This window comes from Poromitra crassiceps, assembly GCF_964638095.1.
Source record: "Poromitra crassiceps genome assembly, chromosome: 4".
Classification (NCBI taxonomy): Eukaryota; Metazoa; Chordata; class Actinopteri; order Beryciformes; family Melamphaidae; genus Poromitra; species Poromitra crassiceps.
Window position 1 is genome coordinate 11,969,341 of NC_139626.1, and position 13,027 is coordinate 11,982,367.

At 45.3% G+C, this 13,027-nt stretch overlaps 1 protein-coding gene across 1 annotated transcript in view; it reads left to right on the forward strand.

The window, feature by feature from the left end:
• The window catches only part of LOC310775601 (uncharacterized protein), a gene marked incomplete at both ends in the record, with an annotated part of 70,174 nt that extends 59,698 nt beyond the window's left edge, over positions 1-10,476 (forward strand). The window contains 4 exons of the mRNA XM_083635765.1: positions 5,421-5,578; positions 7,134-7,278; positions 9,914-10,057; positions 10,198-10,476. Coding sequence (XP_083491891.1) covers positions 5,421-5,578; positions 7,134-7,278; positions 9,914-10,057; positions 10,198-10,476 — 726 coding nt within the window. The remainder of the gene's footprint in view (positions 1-5,420; positions 5,579-7,133; positions 7,279-9,913; positions 10,058-10,197) is intronic.
• Between the last annotated feature and the right edge of the window lie 2,551 nt (positions 10,477-13,027).

Here is a 13,027-nt window from a genome sequence, read left to right on the forward strand (position 1 = left end):
ATAACCCCAGACTCCTGCACCATCATCTAAAATAACCCCAGACTCCTGCACCGTCATCTAAAATAACCTCAGACTCCTGCACCGTCATCTAAAATAACCTCAGACTCCTGCACCATCATCTAAAATAACCCCAGACTCCTGCACCATCATCTAAAATAACCCCAGACTCCTGCACCACCATCTAAAATAACCTCAGACTCCTGCACCATCATCTAAAATAACCTCAGACTCCTGCACCATCATCATCTAAAATAACCTCAGACTCCTGCACCATCATCTAAAATAACCCCAGACTCCTGCACCATCATCTAAAATAACCTCAGACTCCTGCACCATCATCTAAAATAACCTCAGACTCCTGCACCATCATCTAAAATAACCTCAGACTCCTGCACCATCATCTAAAATAACCTCAGACTCCTGCACCATCATCTAAAATAACCTCAGACTCCTGCACCATCATCATCTAAAATAACCTCAGACTCCTGCACCATCATCATCTAAAATAACCTCAGACTCCTGCACCATCATCTAAAATAACCCCAGACTCCTGCACCATCATCTAAAATAACCTCAGACTCCTGCACCATCATCATCTAAAATAACCGCAGACTCCTGCACCATCATCTAAAATAACCCCAGACTCCTGCACCATCATCTAAAATAACCCCAGACTCCTGCACCATCATCTAAAATAACCCCAGACTCCTACACCATCATCTAAAATAACCCCAGACTCCTGCACCATCATCTAAAATAACCTCAGACTCCTGCACCATCATCTAAAATAACCCCAGACTCCTGCACCATCATCTAAAATAACCCCAGACTCCTGCACCATCATCTAAAATAACCTCAGACTCCTGCACCATCATCTAAAATAACCTCAGACTCCTGCACCATCATCTAAAATAACCTCAGACTCCTGCACCATCATCTAAAATAACCTCAGACTCCTGCACCATCATCTAAAATAACCTCAGACTCCTGCACCATCATCTAAAATAACCTCAGACTCCTGCACCATCATCTAAAATAACCTCAGACTCCTGCACCATCATCTAAAATAACCCCAGACTCCTGCACCATCATCTAAAATAACCTCAGACTCCTGCACCATCATCTAAAATAACCCCAGACTCCTGCACCATCATCTAAAATAACCCCAGACTCCTGCACCGTCATCTAAAATAACCTCAGACTCCTGCACCGTCATCTAAAATAACCTCAGACTCCTGCACCATCATCTAAAATAACCCCAGACTCCTGCACCATTATCTAAAATAACCCCAGACTCCTGCACCACCATCTAAAATAACCTCAGACTCCTGCACCATCATCTAAAATAACCTCAGACTCCTGCACCATCATCTAAAATAACCTCAGACTCCTGCACCATCATCTAAAATAACCCCAGACTCCTGCACCATCATCTAAAATAACCTCAGACTCCTGCACCATCATCTAAAATAACCTCAGACTCCTGCACCATCATCTAAAATAACCCCAGACTCCTGCACCATCATCTAAAATAACCTCAGACTCCTGCACCATCATCTAAAATAACCTCAGACTCCTGCACCATCATCTAAAATAACCCCAGACTCCTGCACCATCATCTAAAATAACCTCAGACTCCTGCACCATCATCTAAAATAACCTCTGACTCCTGCACCGTCATCTAAAATAACCTCAGACTCCTGCACCATCATCTAAAATAACCCCAGACTCCTGCACCATCATCTAAAATAACCCCAGACTCCTGCACCATCATCTAAAATAACCTCAGACTCCTGCACCATCATCTAAAATAACCTCAGACTCCTGCACCATCATCTAAAATAACCTCAGACTCCTGCACCATCATCTAAAATAACCCCAGACTCCTGCACCATCATCTAAAATAGGACAGACACAAGATTTATACAACTGTGTATAGATCCCTACATAGCTTAACCTTATTAAGGACAACTCCCAGTGCCCTACTTGCAGAGTCTGATAAGACATTTATTCCTTCTTCAAAGGTTAGATGTCATCTAGAGTAAGTCGGTAACCCTTTATTTTACAGGTACCCTAGTTACATATGAACTATTTGTAATTACACATGAACACCAAATGTAATTACACAGTAATTACCAATAGTTCTAAATTACATAACAGACCTGTAAAATGGAGTGAGTCTGTTCAACTGTAGTTCATATGTAGTTACATTGTAACAGACCTGTAAAATGGAGTGAGTCTGTTCAACTGTAGTTCATATGTAGTTACATTGTAACAGACCTGTGAAATGGAGTGAGTCTGTTCAACTGTAGTTCATATGTAGTTACATTGTAACATACCTGTAAAGTGGAGTGGCACAGTCACACTGCAGAAATGCATTCACATTAATCAATATTGCCTGTCTTTCAAGCTACAACTAACAAAGTATCAACATTTTCCCCCAAGTCTATGCTTATAATAACAAAGCTAGGAAGTGACAACTACATCTGACTGACATACAGCTATCCTCCCAAACTCCACTAAGAAAGTTGGAAAGCCCTCGTGGCTGAGTGGTTAAAGCCGCCTGCTTTGCAATCTGAAGTTCAGTGGTTCGAATCCACCACTGGATTTTAGCAATCACCCTCCCAGGCCAGAGCTTCTTTACAGGTCCGGTGCCATGTAACTACATATGAACTACAGTTGAATAGACTCACTCCACTTTACAGGTCCGTTACAATGTAACTACATATGAACTACAGTTGAATAGACTCACTCCATTTTACAGGTCCGTTACAATGTAACTACATATGAACTACAGTTGAACAGACTCACTCCATTTTACAGGTCCGTTACAATGTAACTACATATGAACTACAGTTGAACAGACTCACTCCATTTTACAGGTCTGTTACAATGTAACTACATATGAACATCATTTATAACTATTGGTAATTACTGTATTTGGTGTTCATGTGTAATTACAAATAGTTAATATGTAACTAGGGTACCTGTAAAATAAAGGGTTACCAGTAAGTCCTAAATATTTATAATGCTGTGCACATTGGACCTGTGTTTTTCACATCACAACGCATTGGAAATCATGTCGAGAGCACTTCCAACCAGTAGCGGCTCCAGCCAATTGTGGCTGGGGGGGCTAAGGGGGGGCTTAAATATTTACAGCGGGGGCTAACTTTTTCTACATAAATAAACAGTGGTTCTCTTCTCAACCTGTGGTACAGGACAGGTACCACTGGTGGTACGCGGGGGGCCCTCCCTCTCATACATTCATATGGTGGTCATTTCTCAGGTACTTGTGTAAAAAGGTTGAGAACCACTAATATAAGAAATAATAATAATATGATTGATAGGGTGTGAATTAGGCTCTACTATTAGACAAGGAGGGCCCACTGCTTTTCCATTGAGAGCCAAATCCCCAACCCAACATTATGCATGTATGTGTTTCAATGAGCTGAAGACTGACTGTGTATTTAGCCCTATGCCACACTGTATGTTGAGACTGATGAGTCCAGTTACACAAGGCTATATGCAGCACACACATTTAGATGGTAAATCAAGAGTTTATATTCACAAGTTACACAAAATATTTAAAATGTGCTATATTTTAGAGACAAATTAGGCTAATCACTGCATATAGGCTATATGTAAATAAACAGTGCCACATACACAGGCACATCCATTCATCAATAGTCTGTGCCAGAGTAAAAAGAAATAGAACCATTCATATAGACTGCACTATATAACAACCACACCAGTGACAAGACTGTATAGTGACTGAGCTGGACAACAGGCGTTTTGATACTTTTATGAAAACCAGCTCAGTGGCCTTGTGGTCTGAGTGTCCGCCCTGAGACTGAGCACACAAACGGGGCCTGAAAGAGGCGCCCACTTCCCACGCAGAAGTTGTGATCTAAAACAACAAACTTTCATGGGAGAATGACAGTTATGTAACAGTCAGCAACAGTCCAATAGGTTTGATATGCGTACAGAAGCTTCACATGCCTCAGAGAAACGCCATCCCCAACACAACTGCCGGCGCCACAAGGCAGCACATCGTCTGTGTACTGTACATGACGCACACGTCATGAAATAAGACTCTTAACTATACAAACACTGTTTACACTGAAACACATTCACACCACACGCATGAGCACGGCATGGCGGCCAAAAAACACAACAGCACAGTAGGCAAGCAGTCTTAACAAAGCCATTATGTATATCAAATATAAATTCCATGCCCTGCATGCCTACCTATTAACATCAGTGCGCTCGATCCTGTGCTGTCCAGTCCAGTCCGTGTACAAAGCAAAATAAAGTATCTCCTTTGTGATGGCCATCAACATAAAGGCTTGATCAATATAAAGGCGCGCGATACTAACGCTAGACGCTTGTTTTATGTCCATTTTAGCTGTAGATTACATGTATGTAAGGAAATTGAACTTCCGCGGTTGAGACGCTTTGAGATGGAGCAGGCCACTTTGAGCAGAGCAGAGGGGAGGTCCTTCTCTCACACCATGCCATAATCACTTGCCAGTAGGGGGAGAACCCCTCTATAAAAAATGGGCCGGCCCGGTGCAGCGCATGGGTCAGACCAGCCAGCCAGTCATGGAGGTGTGTAAATGCTGTGTTCAAGGAGGCTGGGAATTTTCACTTCTACTATTGATGAACAGAGCACCAATACATCGATCAGTGGATTATTTTTTTAATTAATTTATATTTTTAGAATAAACTTCAGAATATTTGTGTATTAGGCTAGTTTAGTTGTTATAAATTAAGTTTTTGTTTTTCTCGAAAGACATTTCCAGGGGGGGGGGCTTGCCGCCGCGGCTGCTTCCAACGCGCACAAAACGCAGAGCACGGAGCATTTTTTGTGTGTCTGCGTTTTGTTTAGTTTTTCCCTGCCGTCGCACGCAGTACAGTTCAGGACGCAACGAGCACACAGACGGTAGCCAGCTGGTTTCATCTGTTTGATGTTATTGATTGTTCGCACTGTAAACATGAAAGCCAGATTATTGGCAATTCTGGCAGCAGATCCCCCTGGCAGGAGAAGAGGTAGGAGGAGTGACACTGACGAGCAGCGTGCCTTTCCTCCAAATGTTAACTTTTTTCAGCTTGACACACCCAGAGCGCTCCGGCCAAAAACACTAGCCGCCAACAGCGCTTAAACGCCAGGTGCAGTCCTTGAAAGAGGAGCGCTCGTAGAGCGTCCTTACCATAGAGAATGAATTGCAGAAAGGCGCTGGCTTATCAAATACACAGGTCCAATGACAATGTGCACAGCCCCGCCCCCTTAGCCTGTAACTCTCCCTTCTTCCTCAAATGCATAACCTGACTTTTTCAAATAATATATTCTTAGTCGCCTGCTTTAATAAGGGTTAAGTGTGAATTATTGCTTTGATTTCTCATGTATTTGGCCATGCCAGGGCGAGTACAGGCCTGACAAACAGTTATCTGATGAGGATCTGAAGAACGCTGTGTCCATCCATCACGCTTTGGCCATGAAGGCTTCAGACTACAGCAAGAGGCCCAACGTCTTCTACCTGCGCACCGCTGACTGGAGGGTCTACCTCTTCCAGGCGCCGTGAGTCCCTTTCTCTCCATGTTGTCCCTGTCCCTGAATTGGAATGGTAGAGAATTGTGGAATGGACACAACACAGCCACACCTACAGTAGTGTAGACACACCCAGTGCCCCTACTGGCAGCACGGTGTCAGCAGCACAGCTTCTCATATTTGAAGACAGGACCTTAATGCTGCACCTCGGCTGAATGGCCCAGCAGAAATTAAGCCTCGTCTTATCTTGACTTTGCAAGGTCACTGGTTAAACCATGTCCAGACTAGCTTCTCTCTGTGCTCCATCAAGGTCACTGGTTAAACCATGTCCAGACTAGCTTCTCTGTGCTCCATCAAGGTCACTGCTTAAACCATGTCCAGACTAGCTTCTCTCTGTGGTCCATCAAGGTCACCGCTTAAACCATGTCCAGACTAGCTTCTCTCTGTGCTCCATCAAGGTCATTGCTTAAACCATGTCCAGACTAGCTTCTCTCTGTGGTCCATCAAGGTCATTGCTTAAACCATGTCCATACTAGCTTCTCTCTGTGCTCCATCAAGGTCACTGGTTAAACCATGTCCAGACTACAGTAGCTTCTCTCTGTGGTCCATCAAGGTCACCGCTTAAACCATGTCCAGACTAGCTTCTCTCTGTGGCCTATCGCAGCTGAGCTTTCGTGCAGCAGTAGTGAAGGGCAGTTGTGTTTGCATGGGTGTCAATGTGTGTGGCCATGTGTGTGTGTATAAATGTATGTAAAATGATGCAGAGGGTGTATATGTGTGCATTTGACCAGGATCCAGGAAGTGGCACATGAGTGGCCACATGTTCCAGCCCCCAGGAGGATGAGCTCTCTGCTCCAGTTGCAGCTTGCATTTGTCCCAGATACTACTGCACCCCTCCTCTCTCTCTCTCTCTCTCTGTCTCTCTCTCTGTCTCTCTCTCCCTCTGTCTCCCTCTCTCTCTCTCTGTCTGTCTCCCTCTCTCTCTCTCTCTCTCTCTCTGTCTCTCTCTCCCTCTCTCTCTGTCTCTGTCTCCCTCCCTCTCTCTCTCTCTCTCTCTGTCTCTGTCTCTGTCTCCCTCTCTCTCTCTCTCTCTCTCTCTCTCTCTCTCTCTCCAGGGACTTGGAGCGAGGCAGTCTGATTCAATCTGATTATTCTCATGGGCCTCTAATGCGTCTGTTAGTGCATAACAGGCTCTTTTCTCAAGTATTAATTGGCTGCAAAATTATTTCTTTGTCAACAGAAAGGCTGCGTTCTCTGATGATTTTCCCTTTGATGTTGTGAGCTAGCTATGTGCCAATGTGTGGAGGGTAACTGATAAGCTGTGTGTGCGTGTGTGTGTGTGTGTGTGTGTGTGTGTGTGTGTGTGTGTGTGTGTGTGTGTGTGTGTGTGTGTGTGTGTGTGTGTGTGTGTTGGGAGGTGGGGTTATGTGAGTGAGTGTGTGTGTGTGTGTGTGTGTGTGTGTGTGTGTGTGTGTGTGTGTGTGTGTGTGTTGGGAGGTGGGATTATGTTTGTAATTTGCTTGTGTTTGTGGTTTGTGTGTGTGTGTGTATGTGTGTGTGTATGTGTGCATGTGTGGGTGTGTAGTAATGCTGAGCAGATGCAGTCTTGGATCACACGGATCAACACAGTGGCAACCATGTTCTCAGCCCCGCCTTTCCCAGCAGCCATTGGCTCCCAGAAGAAGTTCAGCCGGCCGCTGCTGCCCGGGACCCTGTCCAAACTGTCTGAGGTACCATGACCTTAGAGTCAGAGACAAGATCATCTCTAAACTGTCTGAGGTACCATGACCTTAGAGTCAGAGACAATATCATCTCTAAACTGTCTGAGGTACCATGACCTGAGCCAGAGACAAGATCATCTCTAAACTGTCTGAGGTACCATGACCTTAGAGTGAGAGACAAGATCATCACTAAACTGTCTGAGGTACCATGACCTGAGAGTCAGAGACAAGATCATCACTAAACTGTCTGAGGTACCATGACCTTAGAGTCAGAGACAAGGTCATCTCTAAACTGTCTGAGGTACCATGACCTGAGAGTCAGAGACAAGATCATCTCTAAACTGTCTGAGGTACCATGACCTGAGAGTCAGAGACAAGATCATCTCTAAACTGTCTGAGGTACCATGACCTTAGAGTCAGAGACAAGATCATCTCTAAACTGTCTGAGGTACCATGACCTTAGAGTCAGAGACAAGATCATCTCCAAACTGTCTGAGGTACCATGACCTTAGAGTCAGAGACAAGATCATCTCCAAACTGTCTGAGGTACCATGACCTTAGAGTCAGAAACAAGATAATCTCTAAACTGTCTGAGGTACCATGACCTTAGAGTCAGAGACAGGATCATCTCTAAACTGTCTGAGGTACCATGACCTGAGAGTCAGAGACAAGATCATCTCTAAACTGTCTGAGGTACCATGACCTGAGAGTCAGAGACAAGATCATCTCTAAACTGTCTGAGGTACCATGACCTTAGAGTCAGAGACAAGATCATCTCTAAACTGTCTGAGGTACCATGACCTTAGAGTCAGAAACAAGATCATCACTAAACTGTCTGAGGTACCATGACCTTAGAGTCAGAAACAAGATCATCTCTAAACTGTCTGAAGTACCATGACCTTAGAGTCAGAGACAAGATCATCTCTAAACTGTCTGAGGTACCATGACCTTAGAGTCAGAGACAAGATCATCACTAAACTGTCTGAGGTACCATGACCTTAGAGTCAGAGACAAGATCATCACTAAACTGTCTGAGGTACCATGACCTTAGAGTCAGAAACAAGATCATCTCTAAACTGTCTGAGGTACCATGACCTTAGAGTCAGAGACAAGATCATCACTAAACTGTCTGAGGTACCATGACCTGAGAGTCAGAGACAAGATCATCTCTAAACTGTCTGAGGTACCATGACCTTAGAGTCAGAGACAAGATCATCTCTAAACTGTCTGAGGTACCATGACCTTAGAGTCAGAGACAAGATCATCTCCAAACTGTCTGAGGTACCATGACCTTAGAGTCAGAGACAAGATCATCTCCAAACTGTCTGAGGTACCATGACCTTAGAGTCAGAAACAAGATAATCTCTAAACTGTCTGAGGTACCATGACCTTAGAGTCAGAGACAAGATCATCACTAAACTGTCTGAGGTACCATGACCTTAGAGTCAGAGACAAGATCATCTCCAAACTGTCTGAGGTACCATGACCTTAGAGTCAGAGACAAGATCATCTCCAAACTGTCTGAGGTACCATGACCTTAGAGTCAGAAACAAGATAATCTCTAAACTGTCTGAGGTACCATGACCTTAGAGTCAGAGACAGGATCATCTCTAAACTGTCTGAGGTACCATGACCTTAGAGTCAGAGACAGGATCATCTCTAAACTGTCTGAGGTACCATGACCTGAGAGTCAGAGACAAGATCATCTCTAAACTGTCTGAGGTACCATGACCTTAGAGTCAGAGACAAGATCATCACTAAACTGTCTGAGGTACCATGACCTGAGAGTCAGAGACAAGATCATCTCTAAACTGTCTGAGGTACCATGACCTTAGAGTCAGAGACAAGATCATCTCTAAACTGTCTGAGGTACCATGACCTTAGAGTCAGAAACAAGATCATCACTAAACTGTCTGAGGTACCATGACCTGAGAGTCAGAGACAAGATCATCACTAAACTGTCTGAGGTACCATGACCTTAGAGTCAGAGACAAGATCATCACTAAACTGTCTGAAGTACCATGACCTTAGAGTCAGAAACAAGATCATCTCTAAACTGTCTGAGGTACCATGACCTTAGAGTCAGAGACAGGATCATCACTAAACTGTCTGAGGTACCATGACCTTAGAGTCAGAAACAAGATAATCTCTAAACTGTCTGAGGTACCATGACCTTAGAGTCAGAGACAGGATCATCACTAAACTGTCTGAGGTACCATGACCTTAGAGTCAGAGACAAGATCATCTCTAAACTGTCTGAAGTACCATGACCTTAGAGTCAGAAACAAGATCATCTCTAAACTGTCTGAGGTACCATGACCTTAGAGTCAGAGACAGGATCATCACTAAACTGTCTGAGGTACCATGACCTTAGGCCATGTTCAGACTAGGAGGCCAAATCTGATTTGTGAACTTTAGTGACCTATTATTGACTTTATCCAGATTGGTTTTATGAGTCTGGACGCTCCAAGTCTGATTTGTGTCACTTTTCCCAAACCACATATGGAGGTAGTTTCCATAAAGTTCCAAATGTAGAACAAAGCAGGCAGGTGTTTATGGTTGACTTCATCTCCCGGATGATGGTTCTCTCTGACTCTGCACTTGATGATGATGATGATGGTTCTCTCTGAATCTGCACTTGCAGGAGGAGCAGGTCAAGTCCCATGAAGCTCGGTTCCGTGCCATCTCCACTGAACTGGCTGAGCTGCGCTCCTACCCTCCTGACCGCAAGGTGAAAGGGCGCGAGCTGGACGAGTACCGCCAGCGGGATGAGTATCTGGAGTTTGAGGTAAGCTGGACTCACTGGAAAAGTAATAAATGGGAAAGTCAGTCAAGCATTAAGTCATTATGATAACATTTCTTCTTCTCTCTCTCTCTCTTCATGTCCCCTTCTCCTCCACACACCCACACCCACACCGCCCTTTATAGAAAACGCGGTATGGGACCTACGCCATGCTACTGAAAGCCAAAATCCGAAGCGGTGAGGACGACCTGTCTGAGTTTGAGTCCCAGCTGCTGGATGATAACGGCCTGCAGAGGGCCCACTCCAGCCCCACGCTGCAGGACAGCAGCCAGGCCAGCAGCAGCAGGGCCAGTGGCTGCAGCGCCCACGCGCCCCGGCAGGAAGGCCAGAGACACACACACAGCCACCGTCACCAGGCGCAGGAAGGCCAGAGACACAGCTACCGCCAGGCCGTCAAGAAGTGAGGCGGGGCGGGGGCGCCTGGAGCCAGCGGCAGGCTGTCTCCCTGCACAGGTTTTTATTTGAGATCCCGGAGGGTTTTCGAAGCTCTGCTTGAAGGGGGAACGGCGGTGAGGGTCTACCCCCCACGCCCTCCCCCAACCACGACGCCCTACCCGGCACCCCAATCTTCTCGTCCAATGGCGGAGGTGCCGATCCTGTGACTGGCATGGTGGCTGGCCAATACCAGCAAGGATGTTGGGACGGGAGGGGGGCAGGAACGGTGAGGAGGTCACAGATCTGCGGAGATGAGGTGTGGCAGCGTGCTGTACGGCGCTGTGCAGTAACAGGAAGAGGGCGCTCTTGGAACGAACGAGGCACCGTACAGGGACCTGCATCCAGCATCCTTTCCTGTTTTCCTTTTCTTCTTCCAAGACACCTCTCCCTCCCACCAAACCCTCCCACCCTTTTCTTGACCTTTTACTCTGTTTTGGGACCAAACATGTTTACGCATTTTGAAACGTCACGTCTCAGATGACCGATGATTTTATTTCTGATTTGAAGTGCTGTAATAGTTACTAGACTTCTAATGCGGCACCAGGTCTTTACAGAGACATTACATTGCACTTTTTTGCCACATCTCCAAGGTGTGCTCACATTCCACGCAGGAGCCGGACATGACAGCATTCCAAGCTCCTCGACTCATTTCACTGAAGGTGGTGTCAAGCTCCTGAACTCATTTCACTGAAGGTGGTGTCAAGCTCCTGAACTCATTTCACTGAAGGTGGTGTCAAGCTCCTGAACTCATTTCACTGAAGGTGGTGTCAAGCTCCTGAACTCATTTCACTGAAGGTGGTGTCAAGCTGAATAGAAATGAATGCAAACTGACGGTGTGCGACTCACATTGGATGAGCGTGCTGAGGGCGTGGCTGCAGTACACAATGCATCTTGGGTGAGGGCAGGAGATGGTACCGCTTCGCCCTCTGCCTCCTCTCTGCATCTGATCTCAGAGAGGTGTCTTTTCTGTGGCTCCACACTTTTCTCCAGCTGCCAGTTACAGCCAATGAGATCAGTGGGAGTTCACGATACGGTACCCGACAATGTAACTCAATAACTACTGCATCTCGCCATCTTTTTTGCTCCACTTGAACAGATGTTCTCTTATCCAGTTGCTTTCGCTCCTGTCCTGTGGTGGGCTTCTGTTCTTTCTTCTTCTTGGCTGAATGTTGTTTTCTCCTGTGATCCGCATGCCTGCACCCAGCACAGCTTCTTTTACACCTTTTGCTTCTTTGGTGGCGAGACGCTGCCACGTTTCCCTCATGCTGGTGTTCAGCCATAACCTGACACGGCCAGAATACCGCCCCCGTCTGGCAGAGTCAGGCTAGTTCAGCCATGCCACGTGTAATCTGTGTGTGTACTTATAGCCTCTCATTTATAAGCCCTATTTTAACACTCACCAGGCAGACCCTGAATGTTCTTGTTTTTTCAATATTTTTACAGTATTTTACAGTTGTTTGTTGATGTTGAACCTACTCCTCCTGTGTAATGTATGTCAAGTGTACGATGAAATATGATATTGAAAATGTCAAGGAATATGTTATCCATATTCAGTGTAAACCTAGAGGATATGTTGTATATAACTCACCACCTGCTGTATGCTTATATTGTATGATATATGACAGTATATTTACAATATATTCAACACACTATTGTGAAAATGCTTAAAGTACACGTAGAGTTGACATTCCTTGTACTCAAAGTCTCAAAAGCGCTACATGATTATCATGTTGTTGTTGTTTTCCTTACATGGTCATGTCTACGGAAAAGGTAAACCCAGTAGCACAGTATGACAATTGTGTGTGTGTGTGTGTGTGTGTGTGTGTGTGTGTGTGTGTACGTGCGTGCGTACGTGGGAGTTTAAGAAACTAATTCATATGGGGGATTTCAGCTACTGTGGGAAATATTCCAAAGTGAGTGCATGATATTGTACGACCTAATAGCATGATTACTGTAATCTGGATCAGGGTTGTTGCTGTTGTCAAATTCATGCAAAATGTGTGGAATGTGAAAGGAAGACAATGTGATAGTAAAACTAGTGGGGAAGGAGGTGCAAGCACTGCGTTAAATAATGAAGCTTACGAAATTATGATTTTTATGAAGGGCAACTATATCCACCTCATAACACGTCTTCTGTTCAGTAATGCTTCCTTATTCATATAGAGCCATCTTCTACTCAGGCTTGGAAATTACACCTTGAACAGCTGCAGTGCCAGTATCCTACCACCCGGGAGCGCTGTCGACATTCAGTTACTTTTTCAGCCATAACACCTGCCACACCTGCAGCGAGTGCACTGCACATGCATGGCAACACCTGTTCACTTGAGGATGGGTATTGCAGGGCTATGAGATGACTCATTTGTGCAAACTGTGTGTGTCAATTCTGTGTGTGTGGATGTGGTTTGTTGACATGACTAGCTTGCTGTAGGGTATCTGAATGTCATTGTGTGCATGCTGTGACTACGCTGGCTGTTCAAAGGAGAACATTGTGGCCAGTGCGTGAAGCAGCCTCCAGCCGTG